Source organism: Convolutriloba macropyga, chromosome 5 (assembly GCF_964194025.1).
Source record: "Convolutriloba macropyga chromosome 5, txConMacr16.3, whole genome shotgun sequence".
NCBI lineage: Eukaryota > Metazoa > Xenacoelomorpha > Acoela > Convolutidae > Convolutriloba > Convolutriloba macropyga.
In genome coordinates this window covers 24,611,435-24,633,287 of record NC_134472.1, presented here as the reverse complement: position 1 = coordinate 24,633,287, position 21,853 = coordinate 24,611,435, and the positions used below count along the sequence as shown (strand labels likewise).

The 21,853-nt window shown below is 34.4% G+C and overlaps 1 protein-coding gene across 1 annotated transcript in view; it reads right to left on the bottom strand.

Moving 5' to 3' along the window:
• Positions 1-1,448: 1,448 nt before the first annotated feature.
• The window catches only part of LOC142339895 (protein disulfide-isomerase 1-like), a 34,012-nt gene continuing 13,607 nt past the window's right edge, over positions 1,449-21,853 (bottom strand). Inside the window, exons 3-9 of the mRNA XM_075390227.1 lie at positions 17,867-18,030; positions 17,278-17,394; positions 11,750-11,863; positions 10,833-10,976; positions 4,822-5,143; positions 4,199-4,380; positions 1,449-1,825 (exon numbers count right to left, since the gene is read on the bottom strand). Of these exons, the coding sequence (XP_075246342.1) occupies positions 1,610-1,825; positions 4,199-4,380; positions 4,822-5,143; positions 10,833-10,976; positions 11,750-11,863; positions 17,278-17,394; positions 17,867-18,030 (1,259 nt within the window). The 3' untranslated portion in view covers positions 1,449-1,609. The remainder of the gene's footprint in view (positions 1,826-4,198; positions 4,381-4,821; positions 5,144-10,832; positions 10,977-11,749; positions 11,864-17,277; positions 17,395-17,866; positions 18,031-21,853) is intronic.

Here is a 21,853-nt window from a genome sequence, read left to right as displayed (position 1 = left end):
GTCAAACAAGATGGCCTCAGCTGTTCCTTGACATGATATTTGACACAACTTAATGGAGCAACGAAATATCATAGTGTTAGAACGCTTTATATTGAACTTTTTAAAGATTATTCAGCATTCTAATTAAATTTCTGCTAAGAAACAAGAAAACAATTTTTAAAACTTTATTTGAATATTTTTTAAGAAAGCTTCCATCTGTTCCCGCACTATTGAAAGTTACTTTAAACTGAAAGTACTACAGGAATTTCAAGTCTTGGTCGTTATAACTTAGAACAACAAGAGAAAACGAGACACATTGCTGTGAAATCGAAGTAGAAACAAAGTGCAAAGTGGACCAGCAGAAATTTTCAGTCTTATAATTATAGTTTTTTTTCATAATTAAGAAATTTCTAGGTCAGAGGACATTTTTAAGTGCTGCAAAAATCTTACCTTATTTCTTGCTTCGGCTTCTTATCATTTTTGATATTAATGTATTTAGTTGTGTATTCGAAAATAAAAGCAGGGAAATGCGCAGAATGAGATTAATATTGTACATAATAAGATAAGATTGTTCCTTCCATTCTGTCTGTTACGATGAAGACGCCGAAATTAAAACTGGAAGACAATAGCTTATAGAACATTGAAGAACAAATAGTTTGAATGATTTTTTAAACTCCTCAGCCAAGAGCTCAATGTGACTTGAAACATTAAAACAACTGCTTGAAGCCGCCTACATCAGCAGCGCAATTAGTTTTTGTTAACTTCTTGCATCTCTTCCATTTTTTTTAAAAAAAAACTTGTTTTACAAGTCAAGTGCAACATTTTTGTCAATTTCGTGCTTCTAAATCGCTTTATACATATAGTCAACGCCCGATATACTGGCGATAAAATCTCAGTTAAACAAAAATGCTTGACTTGAATTTATGACTTAAATAAATATATGGACTTTGAAAATATGGACCAGTTGACTAATTAAAAGTCCCTCGCAGTTGTAGACGAATTAAAGGTTAAGAACATTATCCAGACCCGACCACAAGAACTATATCTTTGAAATAGATCTCAAACGATGACTAAGCTAAATTCATGCAAAAAAAGTGATGAGCTATTTGAAAAATAGCTATTTAAATTCTCAAGATCCAAGAAAATTGCTTTGTTATCTGTGAGTACCGTTGAAAAAATCCATTTTTTTTCACGGATAAAGAGTTAATTTTTAATCCCTATTTATGCTGACATAAATTGAAAAATTGAAAGTATGTGAAGAGGTATTGTCACTGTTGTACACAAAATATATCGCAAAGCCTCGAAATTACAAATCGTACCTTGCAGTGAAATGATGAAATAAGATTCTGCGAGAAATATGGGAAATGCGGAAAATTTTTGTTCAAAAAGCGTTTTGTTCAAACTTTCTTATTTTTCTGAAGTTTTTTTTATACACATATGGAATCGTTTATGACCGCTGCGCTGCAAAAAAGAAAACCAAATTTTATTTTCGTTGTTTTGCTAATAGGTGGTGCAATTTCAGTTTCATCATTAGTTGTTTACGTAACGTAACAATATAATAATTTAATAATTAGATATACTAAATTAGATACACAATTTGATATAGGCGTCGTTTTATAATTTCATATTACTAAAGTTCATCATCTGATAACTGCTCTACATTTTTCACGGTTGTTGTTTCGACTACACTTTCAGGCATTTTACCACTTTGGAATTTCTCTCTGAACATTTTGGCTACTTCATCGTCTTTTTCTGGATTTCCAATTCCAACGTAGTTTGTTCCACGACTCTCAACAAAACTGATCAAGTCTTCTTTTTCATAGGAGCCACGTCTGTAGCGAATCAACTAAAACAAAAATGCTAACTTATTATAAGTTCCAATATCTTGCCCATTTTCCTTGAATACTGCAAATCTTTAGTAGGTGCATAGAGTTCACATTATCTGCGCAATTATTTTTTTCACCACGTTCTCGGTGGCGGTTATTTTTTTTTCACCGTATAAAGCGATGAATTATTTTTTTTTCACCGCTTTCTCTCAGGCGGTTAATTATTTTTTTTTCACCGCTATATGCGGTGAAAAAAATAATTAATCGCATCAAGCGGTGAAAAAAATAATTCACCGCCACCGAGAGCCCGGTGAAAAAAAATAATTCACCGCGATTCACCGCATTCACCGCAAAAAGATGTAAAAAATACGCAGTGAAAATTACTATTTTTTTCACCGAATTTCACCGCATTTCTTTCGAAAATTCACCACCAAACCTCGACCCGGGTAGATAGAATGTCCAATTCATTTTTTTTTTCAGTTTTCGATGCAGAAAAAACAATTAGTTGCTAATAAAATTGTCCATCAGTTTTAAAGGAAAATGTTTTGTTAAACAATTATGTATTGTTCTCAAATTTATTATTGATTTTTTGTACCAAGTTTACGACGCCCATTTTCTCGGGTCACAGCAAAATTTAGGGAAAAAAAGCCGCATGGAATTTCACTACCAGTCTGATTTTTATAGGTAATGAACCAAGATGGAATTAAACCTGCTCGGAAACGAAGCCCCATTGCCCCATTTTAACATTGAACTTCACTCGTAATATTTTTTGTTGTAATAGTATCAATCATATCAAGTCAAACGGAGTCGATTGGAATTGACTCCTTATAAGGAGTGGACATGACCCGCGAGGCATGTTCAAGTGCTCTAAGTGAACAGATATTTAACAATAAATTTAACGTTTGATTCGGTGCGTGTATTTTTTTTGTGGAGGTATTTTCCCTTGATTTTTTTGCTATCTAAAATTGGGTGGTTTTGTTCCTGAATATTATTCATCTGAACCCAATTTCTTCTATTGAACAAACAGCTACAAGATGATTAAAAAGAAGAACATTAGAAAGAAATAAATTAACAAAATGAAAAAAGAGCAATTACGTCGCACAAATTATTCTTAATTTATGTAGTATAGAAAGCGGAAACGATATATTTCACTTTTTAGTCCCGTCAAGGACTATCTCGGTTGTCTGTCAAGGAAAAAAGGAAAAAAGATCAACCGCTGCAAACTAGACTCAATTGTTAACACAATTTTAGACTGAAAATTTTAGACTATATGACTGAGGAGGATTACTATGATGCTTTTATTAATGTGGGGGCATCGTTTGGACGTTTGTTCAATTTCTGACTAAAAGTATCGCTCGACATGTTAGTTTGATATAGTTTGCTCGAGTTTAAGGTATTGATTTTAGTATGATTGTCAAGATTTCATACAAATCAAATATGACTTTGTATAATTACTACGAATCATTTATGACTGTGCATGTTTGCTAAGAAACAATTATGATGAACAACACGGGGAAAAAAGCGTCTCAATTTTTTCGCTTAGAACAAAATAACTCAATTTTTTGTTAAAAAAATAACTTTTCTCGCTAGAGGTTTTTTGTTCACATGCAGCAGTTTCACTTTGATTTTTTACTATTTTCAAATTTTTGGATCGGATTTTTTTTCTAAATGGTTTTCATAATCCATTTATAAATCATTCTAGGCCTAGTTTTTTTTTGTTTGAACAAAATTTCTATTTCTCGCTAGTGGTTTTTTGTTCACATGCGGCATTGTTATTGATTTTCTGTTTTCTTTTCAATTTTTTTAATCTGATTATTTTAGGATGGCTTTCACAATTCACTCAGAGTACGTTCTAGGCCTAGGCGTTTTGTTAAGTCTTTTAAAATTCTTTGAATTGTACGTCAGGACTTGTCCTACAACGTTTTTTTTTGTTTGGATTTTTTTATTTTTGCTTTTATACACCAACATGCCGAATTAAGCAACATAATTTTTGGTTGCCTTTTCATTTAGTTCTACAATCACAAAATATATTAATGACAACAGCTGACCCTTTGTCAAGCCGGGTCACAGTTAAAATGTTCTTTATGACAACATATTTGGGATCTTTTCTGCTGTAAGTATTAACATAATGTCTTCTTTTCATTTTCTCTCCATAGATTGCTCACAAAACTTCATTTGGAAAAAAAAATCTAGCACTGCGGTAAAATAAGGTTGGTGGAATTAAATGAAGTTGAAAAATTATTTATGAGCAATGGAACTAGATAGTGGAAAAAATATAAAATAGAAGTGGACACAAAATGGATTTCCGCCCTTACCCACTCTTTTTAGCAATGGATTCTCGCAAAATCCTCTACCCGGGCATGAGAAATGTAATATTTCTTCGAATTATTAACCTTATTGTCTCCTTTAGTGACCAGAATTACTACAGGAACTTGATCTGTGTTGTACAGCTCAACCTCATTTAGTGAAATATCGATTTCGGCTAACACAACATCACTCCTCGTTTCGGCAAAGTGGTCAGCTGCCTGCTGGTATGCTTCCTTTATTCCTCTGCACGCTCCACAGAATGGCAAGTCTAAATATCTACAAATATCTACTGAACCTGTCATGTTTTCCAAATAATTTAGCAACTTTCACGAGGTGCTTGAAAACCAATCACAATAGACCGAACAGACCAAAATTGCCATTGGCCAGACGGAAGGCGCGAACCAAATTTTTTCCAGACCATTGGGTTGGGTCGTACCGGACCTCCCTGTCATCTACACAATTCGGTCTGGCCAATACCTGTCTTGGGTTGCGAACTTCATCCTGGGTGGTTTTCAAACGATGGGATATTATCCGTGGTCTCAGATTGCGGAGGGTTTTTGAGGGTTTACCAGGTGTTTCTGAGCAGTTTCGGCTGGGGACTTAAAAATATATATGCTCACAAAGCAGGGGGTTTGGAATAGGTCCCAATTACCATACTTTATAAATAGATAAATTCGTTTTCGGTTAGTATTCAAGTAAAAATACTTACGATACTTGACCAATACATCTTTCTCCTTATCCAACACAATCTTGTTGTAGTTGTCATATACTAATGTCTTCACGCTACTTTCATTCCAATCTTCAGGCAATGGTTGCTTCTTGTAAGTCGGTTTCTGCTTCCCATCCAAACTGCCCTGGACAAAGGATTCTATCATTTCCGTAGTGTATGGTTCTGTACTGTGCATGATGTATTTTTTTGGCACAGTGTCCTCATCTGTTGCAACTAAGAGACAGGTTGTTTTGTTTACTGTGTCCAGCTCTACTTGGGGAGCGGAAGTAAATTTCCATCTGTGACTATATTGGAACAGAGCCTGAAAAAATTGCTTGTCACTTGCTGAGAACAAAGCTGCCGTTATGATAAACTGAGCCTAAAAGGCATTCAAAAATTGTTAAAAGGTTGAGAGAGAACAGAACCTAATGTACATTGTGCATAAGATAAGCTTTTAATAGCTCTACCTGTTCAAACGTATACTTGGCTCGGTATTTGAAGCCTCGAGGAACAGAAAAGAACGTGAAAAAGAGTTTTAGGAGAAATCCAGCTCGAGAACTTAACCAGTTGGTGTAATTATTAACCCACGAGAAGTTCTAGAAGGAGATGATGGTGCGAATCATGTACTGGTCCATATTCACAGTAGTTACTCCTGCTTATTTACTCATGCTTAGTTACTCCCCAAAAGAAAAAATGGAACAAGCAAATGAAGTAAAGGAAGCGACAAGCAGTTCAAATTTTAGAAAAAAAAGTTATAGAATTTTAGCAAAATTAACAAGCACACGTCTTATTTGTAAAATGCAGTGTTATTTGTTAAAAAAGCACAGTCTTATTTGCCTAAAAAAGCAACCAAATTCACTGTAATTTATTGCACTGGATTGTTAGATTGAATATAATTGTTAAACTCAAAAACAATCAGTTTATCTCTAACTCTGTATTTAATCAACTTACGGGTTATACTGACATAAATTCTCGGACCCTAGTCCCAGTACTTTTCAGCGCTGATTTTATACATTCCCATATTACCTCAACAAATCAGTTCTGAATCAGTACATTTGCTGTCTATTTATAGGTTTTTATGAGCAGGACAAAGTCAGAAAAGTTTTTAAACCATGATATTGTACTTGACAGCTAAAAATTTATTTTTACAAAGACCCAAAAAAATTTATGCAAAATTTTCGATTCTACCAAAAAAATTCGACCTTGACGAAATCGCATAGAAACTGACGTCCCAAGCCGTAAAGACACGTTACCCGTAACCAGTTGACATCCAGCTTTCAAACAACAGTTACAACTACATCTGCTACGTCTGGGAGGAGGGAAGGGGGTGCGATGGGTGAAAGCTGGACAACAGTTACAACTAAATCTGCTACATCCAGCTATTCTGTTGAGTACAATCTTCCCCCTCCCCACACACGCCACGTGATACGTCCTCCCCCCTCCTCGCAAACAATACTCGTGGTACATCCCCCATTTCATTATCGTTCAATTCATTTTAAAACTCTCACAATGTGAACTAAGAACACGGCGATGTTGTCCACATTTGGGAAAAGGAGTAGCAGTTCAATGCAATGGTGCTTCTGTGATCGGCAACGACGGCCAAGCTGTCCACATTTAGGGAAGAGGAAAAAGAGTTCAAAGATGTGGTGCATCCGAGAACGGTGAAGACAGGGATGATGTCCACAATTCGGGAAATCGAAACAGTTCCCTGTTTGGGGGGTGTAAAATGGAACAGGGGATGTATCACGTTTCTTTCCATTTTAATTAAGTGTTCGATTTCACTGGATCACGTGGACACCATCTTTGTGAAGTTTCTTTCTTTTTCAGATAAGAAGCTGCGTTGCCAAGTTGTCGGTTCGTGTGGACACCATCTTCATAAAGTGTCTTTCCTTTTCCCAGATTTAGAGCTGCGTTGCCACATTGTCGGCTCATGTGGACACCACCTTCTTGAATGTCTTTCCCTTTCCCAGATGTGGAGGTTTGTTATCACGTTGTTGATTCACGTGGACACCATCTTCGTAAAGTGTCTTTTTTCCCAGACGAGGAGCTGCGTTGCCACGTTATCGGCTCATGTGGACGCCACCTTCTTGAAGTGTCTTTCCCTTTCCCAAATGTGGAGGTTTGTTTTCACGTTGTTGATCTACGTGGACACCATCTTCGTAAAGTGTCTTTTTTCCCAGACGAGGAGCTGCGTTGCCACGTTGTCGGTTTACGTGGACACCATCCACCATCTTCATGAAGTTTTTTTTTCCTGTTCAGAAATGTGGAGCTGTGTTGCAGCAGTGTCGGGGTCACAACCACTGTCGGGGTCACAGGGTCACAACCAGTGTCGGAGTGATATTGGATTGATTTTTTTATTTGCTATTTTCATATTAAATTCATAATAAATTCATCGTAAATTCATTATATTCGGGCTGAATTTTTCTCTGAAAATTTTTTCTCAGGCTGACATTTTTCTTCTTATCAGTAATTGCACAGTAGGATTTTGGCATGCAGTTCCGAAAAAATTCAGAATAACTTGAGTACCTGATTTTTCACTCTGATCCTTCCAACTTTTGACATGATCATGATACTTGACAGAGTAAAATACAAAACAAAATATACATTGATTCAGCGCTGAAAGTAAATGTGACCTCAGTCCTGGTTTACATATTTGGAATACTTTAAATGGAGTTAATTGAACACAAAGGCCATAGCGATTAAATAATTTTATGGTAGAAAAAATTGCTATGATAGAACACGCAAATGCAGATTTCTGGCATTCAAAACCAAAATCGTGCGCTTTTGAATCAAGCGTTTCGTGTGTTTGCTTTCCATCAGACGAATCACATACATATAAGTAACGCTTTTATCATCATTAAACTAATCATGTATCGAAGTTTTTTACCCCCATGATGTGGCAGACGTGCAAGAGAAGTACAGAAAAAAAATTAAACCTGGCTAGTTATTTTGGTTAGCTATTTTTTAAACATCTGATGTTGATTTTCTATTTACCATAAAACAGATAATGTACAGCTACTTATTCAAAACTCTCAAAAAGCAGCTCCTAAAATGTCGCCCTGAAGAACATCAAAACATATGCGCACAGATTACTAGTGGGAGGGGAAAATCGAGAACGAACCTGAGCAAAATGTGAAAAGGGATTTGGAAGAAAAAGGGCTGTAATTGAGAGCATAATGGAGTGACACAGAGAAGGGTGAGGTCAAAGAGTAGAAAAGCAAAAAAGACATCAGTACAAGTTGGAAGAGTCAAAAAAGGCCAACAACAATTTCAAAAAAGATCATTATGTGACTATGCTTGAAGTCATTGAGAACTTAGGCTTTATCGAGTACGGTGAAGTGCTTCCAGATGTTAAGTCAGAATTTAAAATTGACTTCTGTAGAGTCACGTAACCATGCTTAAAACACGAAACGCGCAGGTTTTAAATGACGAAACTCAACAGATATCAACCTCTGGCTAAGTAGGAACTTCTGATATTTTAACTTCTGGCGCTGCAGAATTTCGGCAGTCAAAATATGCAAACGTAAAAGTTTTTATAAGTGCTAAGATGCCACTTTAACTTTGCCGTGTCACGATTTAGAGCGTCCCTTGATTTATTGAGATGCCACTGTCTCAATATTACAAAGTTTGTTATAATAATTTTAACGTGTAACGGCCTGTGATCGCGAGACTTTTATACGCACCTGTGATAACGCCAGAATTCTGATTAGAGAGGTTTAGTGACTACAAAACAAGCTAGGTCAACCGATATTTGAAAAACTAATAATACTACAGTGTTACAAAAAAATGAAGCAAAATTAAATACTTGCGTATGTTTCATTACTGTTTGAAGATATTTGGCGTATGAAATGAAAAAATCGATATAAACTCAAACCAATATATGAATTCAAAGCGCTCTCCTATAAAACCGACGCGACTTGTTAATTTTGTAACAAGGTAAGCAATAGAAACCATAACCAAAAAATAGCTAAAACAGAAAGTTATTATCATTTTTTCTTCAAAAACACCTGGTAACAAAATCAATTGAGTATCACGTGAAGATCATACGAATATTTGAAAAAAAATGGAATGTCGTAACAACTCTACACTTTTAATCCAAAAAACCTAAAAAATTCAATTGGAACTCCATAGGTACTTGTAAATATATATTTTAATTTGGGTCTCATCTGAACAACAACCAGGCCTCCTTTAACGGGATTATTTGAGAACGCGCGGACAAATCCACCTATGTTTTTTGGTATTTAAAACCCTACAAAGTTTTTGTTTTAGAAAACACAATTCCAACTTCATAAACAAACTTATAAAAAAAATTCGATAAAGAAATTAATTGTTACTTCAGACGAGAAAGTGGGTGGCCACTGTAGATACTGAGAACAAACTGCAGATTCAGAAACAGGAAAATTAAATTGAAAAATTGATATTGAACATAAATTCATTGATACCCTCAATATTAAATTTAACGCATCAAATAGCTTCATTTGTTTCTCATTGAGAAGATATTGAACCATTTTTTTCCTCAAGATATTTACACGATTTCAAAATAAACAGCAATACAAAAAATCAAAAAAAAAATTCAAAATTAAAAAAAAATGTCGAAATAATCCTTAAGACAATCAACCATTCTTTGAAAAACATTTTAAATCGCGACAAGACACCAAAAAAAAAGAAATTGGAGAGAATTACATGAGTATTGAAAATTAAAAAAATCTCCTAACAAATTCTCACAGACAAATTCATTAAAAAAATAATTAAAAAACAAAAACAATTTTTCTAATTAACAAAAAAGAATATGCAACCACTCTTGAATGAGTTGAGACTACAAGTTGATAGAAATGAGTTTTAAAAAATCAACTATCAGAAACCAAACTTTTTCAAACGAAAATGGAAGGTTAAAAGAGCCAATAGGCATTAAACAAAACCAATGAAAAATTTTAACTATTCTTTTTTAAAAAACATATAGAGCTCTGAATAATAGGAATATACTATTAGACTGCAAAAAACAAGAAAAGTCAGTAAAAAATCATTAGAAGTAAGCAAAAAAATTATTTGGAAGCCATAGACATCGTAGCTTCTCTCTGAAAACGTTAAATGTCGTTTGGACTTCATTTCAACGTAAGCGAAATCTGCTAATGAGTGAAATAGAACGTGAAAACCACATTGTCTGTTGATAACAAAAAAAAGCAAAAATTGGGAAGGTTTTAAGAAAATTCAGCTCATCAATAAAGTCAAAATCTTTTCTGGTATTAACAAAATAGACAATGAGTAGCCCTGCTAATGCAGTGCGTTTTTTTGTTTAAACCAATTGTTCTAGAGGTTAGCACAATAGATATTTTGGTAGAAACAGAAATGAATAATTTTGAATGAATAATTATCTAAATAATAAAAAAAAACGGCAAAATTTTTATTCCACAAAACTCTTATGGAGGCAGGAGTACAAACAAACTTGATCTGGTTTTACAGAAGTTGTTTCATCAGCTGCTTATATCTGTAGCTCGGCCAAATTTCGAAAAAAGTGGGTAAAGAAGCTCATGGGTGCCATTTTAAATGAAAAACGCTGAATTTGCAAAAATATAGCCAAAATTTAGCCAATATGGACAACTCCAATAGTCCAACAACCCTTCTCTGGTTTTAACCAAACAAAAGTGACACCACTTTTAACAATTTGTACATAATTTTAGCGAAAATAATAATTAAGAAAATTGGAGCAAAAATTACAGAAATGTGAACAAAAAGACGTCAATGGTCGATTATTTACAAGAAAAAATTGAAACAGATTTCAGAAAACATTTTCAGTTCAGTGTTGGCAAACAAAAAGAAACCATAGCTGAGTATCTAGTTCCTCCTATTCTTCGGTTCGACGCATCAGCACAATCATTGCTTATATTTTCGCAATTTTAATCTGAAATCTTAAATTCAACACTTTGTCTCTCATAAACGTCCGCTAATTCGTCAAGCTTAGAAATAGGTTTGGTCGACCCGTGTTAGGTAAATTGTTTATTACTAATTCTTACCTTTCCTCTGAATTTCTGGGCAACTGTTTTGTATTTTTCAAGCAGATTGTAAATTATTCCACTCTGTTTTTCAGGACATCGCAAAGTGAACTTCCAGATGACCAGATTCCGCAGCTCAATCTTACTCCGATAATCGAACAGCTCCTGAAAAAACAGCCAGTTTTTGGAAAGGTATGATATAAAAAAATGTCATTTGTGGTACAAATGGGAAATAATAGCGGTTGATAGTGGTAAGAAAAACTTCAGTGGTCAAAATGTGTCAAAAATTTGTATACAAATTGTAGCGAATTCTGAAAAAAATGACCATGCAGTTGGGTAACGGTGAACAAATTGACCAATTTCGATAGCTCCGCTAGATATATTAATCCTCCAAAACCAGCTTTCATAAATATGTCTTAAAAGTCAAATAGAGCATTTATTTTTGGGTCGTTTTTGAGGTTGGGCTGAAAAATGGAGCAGAAAAAGCACTACGGCTCACGGTAAATTGCATGTGAAAACTGTATGGTGAAAGTATTGCAGCAGATCTGTATACATTGAGGAGCCGACTATACATATACATACGGGCTGCACATGAAAGTTTATGATATCGTTCGATATTTTATGATTTGAATCGATGGGATGAATCTAATAAACACAGATTGATTGATCCATAACTCATCGAATTCACTCATTCATTATATTTTTGAGGAGGAAACTAATATTTATAACCATTAGGTTAAATATTCACCGACATGTTCAACAATCATCAACAAATACTAATTTCAAATCTAAAGAAATGAATCAATTGTGGACGTTTGCCTCCCCTTTCATAACTCAAAGTGTGTCTTGAATGCTCCTAAATGCCGGTTAATTAAGAGAAGAATTAAATTTTTAGATATATTAAAAGATCTGCAGATCTTAAACAATTTGAAACTTACATCACGCATATGATCAATGACGTAGTCTTGACTGTAAACGATTATCCATTTCATGAGGTCATCAGAGGTCAGATTTGCAGATACAAGAGACCTTGTCACGTTCTGTTCGATACCCTAAAAAGGCAACCTTTGAAAGATGCCACAAAATTTATCAGAATTGAATTTTGAACGCCACAAAATATTTGAATTCCGATATTGATTAAGATTTTTCCAAATCATCCAAGTACTGATACTTCAGAACTATTACTTTTTTAAGAGCACATCAAGAAGCAAAACATTTAAAGATTTTTTGGTCTCCGAAAAGCTGGAAATAAATAGAAGTTTGTTTTTCGAGTTAGAAATAAAACTTAGCAAATTCTGCAGATAGAAATTAGAAAAATAGCAAATGCATTTCAGGAGACTGCTAGATTGCAAAAATTGGTCTGAATAAAATGACTTTTCGATTTTTTGACCAAAAAATCACAAACAAGGAGAATTGGCTAACTCAGTGTCAGACAAAACAGCGTTTTGAGACCACACTGCGCACAAATAAATATCTCTTTAGTCTTTCAGAAAATACGCCTAACAATTCGTATGATGAGCCATTAGATACTGAAGGCCTATTATGAATATTCTCAGCGCAAATTGATTCACAGTACAACCTGGCATAGTTCAGCTGGATCCACAGAAACCACACTGACTGAATTCTAATGGCCCGTGTCGAGGTTTGGCGTTGAAATTTTGTAAGAAATGCGGTGAAATGCGGCAAAAAAATTTAATTTTTACCGTGTATTTCTTACTCATTACGCCGCAGAGGTATAACCAAATCGTCACGGGAAAATTTGCCCGATCTGCGTATCTTTTGTTTGCTTTTCTTATGTCAATACAATGAAAAAGCAACAATTTTACAAAAAAAATAGATACTTTAGCAAAAACAAGCAAAATTGAAGGGAACTCTTGTTCGCAAATGTGTCCAAATTTTAACCGCGAATTTGAGATACAAGCTTTGTATCCTATTCTTCGCGCGCTACATATCACTAATCTGCTTGATTTTTGTATCTTTTTTTTCAAACACAAGGTAACTTCCTTCGATTTTGCACTGAATATATCAAATTAATGCACTGAATTTATTTATAATCCTCAATTAGACCTAACTTAATGCGCTTTTATTAATTGATAGCAATTAATTGATTAAAAGTGTTTTACAGGTTAATAATATACCATGTAGGGCCCAAATTTATCACAATCTTTTAATTTGATGCGAGTTTTAGGTCAGGAAACGGAACTGGCAACACTCAAAGACTTTATTAGGGATTTTCCAGAAATTTTGACAAATAAATTCATTTTTGAAAAATACCTGTTTTTTTATCAGGGTAATGAAAAATGAAAATAGCATCAGCTGATATTCCTGATCTTTGCCTCACTATTTCTTCATGGTTTTTCAGGCTTTTTTTAAATCATGCATCATTGCTTTGGGATAATTTAAAAAAAAATACAAACAAAATAAATAAACAAATGTCTCTCTCTATATAAATAAATCTCATAAATATTAAATTCAGATGCAAATACTTACAAGTGCAATTTTAAACACAAACATTACAATGGCAGTTTTATTTGATACTCATATATTAAAATTTTAAATGAAAGTTTAAATAGTTCTTTGTTTGCCCATGAGTTTTCATTCCCTTTGTGTTTTCTTGAAAATTCCATCCTTGTGGTGTATTTGTTGCGATGGTACTGGAGAAAACGCTGTATATCACATATGAAGTGACTTCCATTAAAAACCAACACTAACCAAAAGTTCTAAACGAATATGTTTTGTCTCTTCGATAATTCTATCTTTAAATCACTCTAAAAGCTTGATATCACTTTTGCATGCTCAATTAATAAAGCTTTGAATTACCTTTGCATGCCCAAAAGCCGTTTAATTGGGCTCAATTGCAAATTAGAGGTAAATTTGTTGCGAAAAATAGGTGCCTAAAATGAGCGGAAACGTGCTGCAAGAATTGTCACCTATTTTACAAATTTAAAGTATCTCGGTTTCGCAATGATGGCGTAACCACTTTTGCAAAAAACAGGATACAAAGCTTGTCTCCTAATTTCGTTCATTTTATGAATCTATTTTTCGCTTGTTTTTTACTAAGTCGGAATTCTTGGGGTATACTTCTGCGTCGTAATTGCGGTGAAAGCGGTGAATTACCTATTTTCACCACATTCAGCGGATTTCTTAAAAAAAAACTTGCGTATCCGGGTTTGAACCTGTCGTCTGATGTATATATACAACTTTGTATTCCACTGCGCTATCTGTCACTTACTTCAATGATATTTTTTTGGATTGTTTAGAAGAGATGCGTTGAGTTTTGCGGTGAATTTTTGTAAGAAATGCGGTGGAATGTGGTGAATTACTTTTTTCACCACATTCACCGCATTCCTTACAACAATTCACCCAAAAAGCTTCAACCCCGGGGTTCTACGAAAATGGTTAGGTCCCTACAAAAATTTGAGTTCGTACTGTGGTATACCTCATGATTTATATCATGCTCTTGTAAATACCATCTCTTTGCTTCAGTTAGGAAAGGGGAAGCAGAGTAAAACAGGGATTAGATATTTCAAACCATTGGATATTTCAAACTGAAAACATGAAGTAGTCATTTGTAATTCAACTTTTTTAAAGCTTTGAAAAGAAGAAGACGAGAAGTGCTTCATATTCTCCGTTCTGTGTTATGAAATATGAAACCAAATTTAACTCTATTAAAGAATATGTGATTTTAAACTGTTTGATGGCACCAAAAGGCACAATAATGTGTGATACACTTTCAATACTTCGAATTTGATGGTCCTTTTCGAATCTCAAAATGAACATAACCCAAGAAGAGTGTCGATGACAAAATCGGAAATGACTTAACGAGCTTCAAGTCTGTGCTCAGCAGAAAATCTCTACATTCTTATGTGGGTATGTGAAAGCCAACCGCTCAGCTTTTAATAATTTCTTCCTGAAATATTCAACTGTTTAATATGCGGAAAACTTCAAGGTAATCTTCCTCCTGCATTACAAACAACTTTCACGAAAAATATTTTGAACAAATTGTGTGGAGATCTTGTCTAGCCTATCACAGAAAGTCAAACTAGTTCTAAGCGAGAACGCTGGTTCCAGGACCAAATTATCCAAAAAAATTCTCGTTAAGGAAGAGGTTTGACGTCTACTGATTATTGTTTTAGGGATTTTAGTATATAATTTGGTAGCTCCAATTGGAACTCCTCGTACATAGCAGTACTTACTGCAGCATCGTCGTCAGAATGCGCACGAGCTTTTGGAATTGAAGCGTTGGTAAGCAAGGAAAACAGTGCAATTCAACAGAGAACATACAAAAACTAATGTCGTCCCAGTGAGTCGTAAGTTGATACACCTTGATAAGACAAGCATGATCCTGACACATCTAGCAAAATTTGAAACATCTTGCCAAGAACGTGAAACACCAACACTCTTGTAAATCCTGATAAAATCATGGTTAGATCTTATCAAAATAAACCATGAAAGTTTACTTCCATAAATATTGCTAAAAGATAGCTGACTGCTGTTCAATGTATCTTGTCTCAAGAAAAGAAAATGAGAAATCTCCTGCCAAATCAAAGTACAAAGTGAGGGTAATTAAAGCGGATCAATGGCAAAAGTTAGCCTTAAACCAATGAAATTATCATAATAATAAACTTATAAAAAATGCAGGCCAGGGGACATTTTTATTGTTGAAAAAGAATTGACTTTTCTTGCTCCGGGATCGGGATCACATAACTTTCTTTCTTGTCGGCCTCATATTCTTTTTTCTTTAGTAGAAAAAAATGAGGAAATATTGAACAGCCAAATGCTAAAATTTCTGAAAAGAGGGCCGCCACTGATCCCTGGACTGCTATTGGACACAATTCAGTAACGCGCCGACACATCAGAGGGCTAGAACGCTTTATGTCAAAAGTTTTATGTTAAAAGTTTCAACTGCAAACTAGTTATGTTTCTGGGTACAATTAAAGGAACAATTGTTTACTTTAATTAAGTATTTCTTTTCTGTAGATCTATCTTCAATCACTAAAACTTGCTCAAAAAGGTTTCTCAAATCATCTTGATGTTCTGTTTGATGCCTTTTGTTCTTTACGCATTCCAAAAAATTTTAACTATCCGACTAATGATGAAAAAGTACTTGTTCACATCTTGCATATTCTGTCGTTATCACTGCTCTCATTGTAGCTTTTCAAGATTAACTCAAATAAAGTTGATCAAAAATAGATCTCTCATTATGATCTTATTTCAAACAACAGCATAATTTAAGCCACGGTGCAAAGCCTTGATATGAAGATTTAAATTATCATCGCATCTTTGTGCTGTAGTAACGGTTGCGTGACAAAGGTGGTAAAGTATTGCAAATGCAAGGCAACAAACATTGTCGACGCTCTGAAGACTAACTGTTTATTTTCGTTGGGGAAACAGAGCATGCAAACTCAGTAAATATTTTTTATCACTAAATTAAAAAATTGCAGCCGCCTTATTTTGTCTCACATATTCAGCATTAAGGTCAATAAGGATAAGAAATTCAGCCAATAAGGATAACTGAAAAAATTTGAATGTTTTGGAGAGCAGTTAATGGCCGGAAATAACCAGTAGCTGCATATTGTATGAAATGTCTAAAAAAATCATCGCGCTTCGATTGAACGTATTATTCACCGTGAATCACTCAAATAAAAATTTCAAACGTCAAGGAGATATTAGCTTTAAAAGATTTATACAAAATCTACCATTTATACTCTGAAAACATGTGCTATATGATAATGTTAGTCTTCTTCAAAAAGAAATCAATTCAAAACTTGAGGGGGAAAAAACTAAAACAACCCAGTCGGTTCGTAACACAATTTTGGTTTGACTTATTTTGATGAATTTGATTTTTAATAACAATTCCTTTCCTTACCAAATTGAAGCCGTTTTTATCATTTACAATGGAATGAAATGACAAAATGACCCGATAGGGCCGAAGTTCAAAGATGCCAACAAGGCAGAAAATTTGCTTTGTTGTTATTATTATTTGCGAAAAATTTTGTTACTGTGACTCAGATCTGTGCTTGTGGATCCAAATCGAAAGGAATTGAATCCATTTATATTTGCACAAACTATGAGTTGTTTCTGAAGATAGGTGTTCATTGATAGGATCTCAATCTTTTATGTTTCCACTTTTGATCAATTTTTTGCAAAACCATCACAAAACACTCAAGATAAATGACAAATCAATACCAAAATAAGGTTTCAAGTGACAATTATTCCAGTTTGTCATGTGCAACCAAAAATTCAATTTTCCAAAAACGGAAATAAGTTGAAGTTTCGATCAAGATTGACGGAGGTAGTTCAAGTCTGCCTTTGCAGTGTAATAATTCGCTTCAGAATATTTTTAATCAACCCAAGACTACACTATGCTATTTCCTAAATTTGCTTTATCAAAAACAGTTTGAGAAATTTAGCGCAGTTATTGTAACGGTTTTACTCTCAAATGGAGATATCCTGGCTCACATACCCTTTTGAATATGGTGACTGTGTCGTATTCCAAGCCCTCCAGTTCGCCCAGTTCTTTGAGAGAGGACATGCACACAATGATATCGGGAGAGAAGTGCGAAAACTGAAGGCGAAATTTCTGAAAACAAAACTTTGCTAGGGGAGGGAGAATTTTACTCATAACTTCTGACGTTTCTTACGTTTTTCAAACCCAATCTTCACCCGGAGTTTGGTCCCAGAGCAAATCAGTGCTGATTCAGTCTAAAGACATTCTGTTTTTTAGGATGACCAGTACTCTGTTGATGTCACTATTTACACTGGCCAGTCTGATTTTTGATTAAAATTTACTTCATGAAAAATAATATGTTCAGCGTAACTCCCACCAACAAGGTTTGCTTTATATGCAATTCGAACTTCCGCGTGGGTACTTGTAACATTTAATTTATAAAAATTTTTTTGTAAAATTTAATCCATCTCAAAATAACGTAGGGGTCTCAGCCAAGATTCAGCTAAATTTTCAGCTTAAATTAATCTCATTTCTTCTCTCATCTCTTCTGAAATTTTTTGACCCAATAATCTTTTGAATACTATGGTTTGCTGTTTTTACTAACTTGTGCTGTTTCGGACTTAATGTCTTTAAAGTATCCGAGGATGACTCTTCTGACATTCCACTTGAGGTAGAGGAACTGGGCAATTGTTTCTATCTGGAGATGCTGAGGAGATATCATCTGGTATGTCCAGTCTACCAACTCTACAGCCCCACTGTCCGCATCATCTAAAGCGAAAAACAAATTCGAAACAATATTGAAATCCCTGACCTCCAAGTTTGTCAGCAAAAAACATATCCCCTCAAGTTGCATGTGCTCGGTAACATTGAAACGTCTTATGTCAAATACCATATTAATTGCAATTGAAGGTCATATAAAGCTTTGGCTGAAGAAATGATATGGACACGGGGGGGGGGGGGGGGTAGAGCAGTAGGGTTGGCGGTTGACAGATTATATCTGAAACCTTTTACGCGCCGCTATAATGTGAAAGCAGTTCTCTGTTATGATGTATTATGACTGTTAGTTACTCCCCAATATATTTTCTTCGCCAAAACCATTAATCAGCTGTTAGACATCCTCAGAGCTCCCACGCCGCCAATTGGCAATGAGGCTACATTGCCGTTTTCTTAATTGTTCCGACCCCTGTTGTGGGGGATGAACTATATGCTCAACTCCTTTTTGTTGTTCATGCAGTCAATTTTTGTCCACCGATATATGCAACTTATTTGCGATATATTAATTACCCGTACCTTCCATTCAGTCAGCATCAGAACTGAATCAGAACATTTTCAGAATAAAATTAACTTTCAGTACTGATTCAGAACGTTTTCAGAATAGTTTCTGTATTGATTCTGAAACCTCTTTGAATCAGAGCAAAATTCAGAATCTATGTCCTCTGAATTTCTCTGAATCAGAAGAAAATTCAGAGTGCAATTCTGAATTAGTTCTGAATCAGAAGAAAATTCAGAATGCATTTTTGAATTAGCTCTGGATCAAAATGAAAGTCAGAAACTTTTGACAACACTGTTGTCATTTTTTAAAGAAGCTGCAATTTCAGAGACTTGCGAGTGTTATCACTAGAAAGCCCGTCAAGCGTCTTTTCGAATAGTTTTCGAATAGGTTTAAACAATTTTGTTAGCATTTCACTTTTAACACTGATTTTCTTCACATTTTTGAAGTTTTTAATATTCGTTGATAATTTCGCCCAATAATCGTTCTCAACTTTTAAGGGATTTGGTAACTCTGAGGGGATATCGACGTTATTCATAGTCTCATTGCGGCTGCTTAGAATCAACCAGATTCGCATTTAGATGTGGATTTTTCGGCTTTTGGATTCAATTTTTTGCTTTTGTTTTTCGCAGTCATTTGATTTCTTTTTTTGTTTTTTTTTCGAGATTTTCTGGCAAAATATACTGACTGCGGTTCAATTGTTTCAATTATGAATTTATGATGTTGTCTGAACTGGTGTGTGGGCGAACAATGGTTTTGTTGGCTTTGGCACTAAAAATTTATTATTTTTTTTGTGTTTATGTTTTTTGTTACTGACAGGTCTCATTGAAGTTCTAACGAGTTCTAAATTAACCTAAATATTTTTCTGAGTTTATATCTTACGATATTGATTGCTTGGACGGTTTTTGTTTTCGTAATCCTTTAGTCAATTGTTCAGCTTTGATTAGAGTTGTTTCTTTGCAGTTTTGGTACAATATGTATAGTAAAAAGTCAAATATTTCAGCAGTGGAATAAAGTACCAAAGAAAGCTGATCAACGCTTTGAGTTCATTGCCAATGATTTTTGCGACTGCAATAAACCGAAGTCACTTTTGAATGCTGTCTTGCACCGCAATCTCATATATTAAGGTCTTCACAAATCCTATAATAAGGACATTTGACTCTAGTTTCAGTTTAAATTTATAGCTAATCATAGATATAAAATTGTCGCAATTGAATTCGGTAAAAATTTGGAGAATTTTCGAGTTTTTTTGGTTTCTCACTGATTTGTTCTTTTCTTTTAATTTGGCTATATAGAATGGGACTTTGCCTGTGTCTTAGATTCCCTTAGGCTTTCTCATTTCGGGATTTGGATGATGGAAGTATAGTGAAACAGTTTCGTCCCCCTTCCAGATTCTCACCCGGATCTATAATTAACAAGTAGGCTCGGTAATGTGCGATTGCACATAAGGCTCCGACGCCGCCCTTCCATAATTTTGCATATTTGTCTGCTAAATGAGGAACAGATAGACAGCTCAAAACTTTTTTTTTGGGAATCCCAAAAACCCAAAAAAAACCAAGTATTTTTCAAACAAATAGTCTATGAACAAAAGATAGCCTCCACAGCAAAAAAAACTCAGTGGATTGTAAACTGAAGCACTAGATCGATGCGATATGCCAATATTATGAAACCGAGTGTAGACGCACAGCAAAATCAAACAACAATAAATATTTATTACATCAAAAAATTTTTGTCCGTTTTAAAAAACAAAACTTAATAACAAAGTCAATATACAAAATATGAAAATACAAAGTACAAAGACAGACAAAACTGAAACTAAAAAAATAAATTATAAGGCACCAGAAAAGATATGGAACCAGTCCATAAAAACATTTGGTAACAATTAGAGAAAAAGAACAAAAACAGCAAAGCTAAAAAAATCGTTTCTTTTTTTTTCATCAATTAATTTCACAGTAATGAAAATCACTAAAAGTCAGGAAAAATATGCCACAGGGTAAAATTACCATAGCTTCTATCGAAGTGCTTTAAGACTTGTCCTTATTCAATTTTTAATGCGGCTAAAAAACAACAAACAGACCACAAACAAAAATTCAATTAAAACTTGCCAGAGAACGCGGTTAAAGCCGTAACGCCATATTTTGGACCTCAAAAGATGTTTGATTGCGCCTTTGTCAGACACCGATAATGTACTATGTGGTCTTTGTTTAATGAGACCAGGTATGTATAGTAAAAAGTCAAATATTTCAGCAGTGGAATAAAGTACCAAAGAAAGCTGATCAACGCTTTGAGTTCATTGCCAATGATTTTGGCGACTGCAAGAAACCGAAGTCACTTTTGAATGCTGTCTTGCACCGCAATCTCATATATTAAGGTCTTCACAAATCCTATAATAAGGACATTTGACTCTAGTTTCAGTTTAAATTTATAGCTAATCATAGATATAAAATTGTCGCAATTGAATTCGGTAAAAATTTGGAGAGTTTTCGAGTTTTTTTGGTTTCTCACTGATTTGTTCTTTTCTTTTAATTTGGCTATATAGAATGGGACTTTGCCTGTGTCTTAGATTCCCTTAGGCTTTCTCATTTCGGGATTTGGATGATGGAAGTATAGCGAAACAGTTTCGTCCCCCTTCCAGATTCTCACCCGGATCTATAATTAACAAGAAGGCTCGGTAATGTGCGATTGCACATAAGGCTCCGACTCCGCCCTTCCATAATTTCGCATAATTGTCTGCCAAATGAGGAACAGATAGACAACTCAAAACTTTTTTTTTGGGAATCCCAAAAACCCAAAAAAACCAAGTTTTTTTCAAACAAATAGTGTTTGAACAAAAGACAGCCTCCACAGCAAAAAACTCAGTGGATTGTAAACTGAAGCACTAGATCGATGGGATATGCCAATATTATGAAACCGAGTGTAGACGCACAGCAAAATCAAACAACAATAAATATTTATTACATCAAAAAATTTATGTCCGTTTTAAAAAACAAAACTTAATAACAAAGTCAATATACAAAATATGAAAATACAAAGTACAAAGACAGACAAAACTGAAACTAAAAAATATAGATTATAAGGCACCAGAAAAAATATGGAACCAGTCCATAAAAACGTTTGGTAACAATTAGAGAAAAAGAACAAAAACAGCAAAGTTAAAAAAAATGGTTTCTTTTTTTTCATCAATTAATTTCACAGTAATGAAAATCACTAAAAATCTGGAAAAATACGCCACAGGGTAAAATTACCATAGCTTCTATCGAAGTGTTTTAAGACTTGTCCTTATTCAATTTTTAATGCGGCTAAAAAAACAACAAACAGACC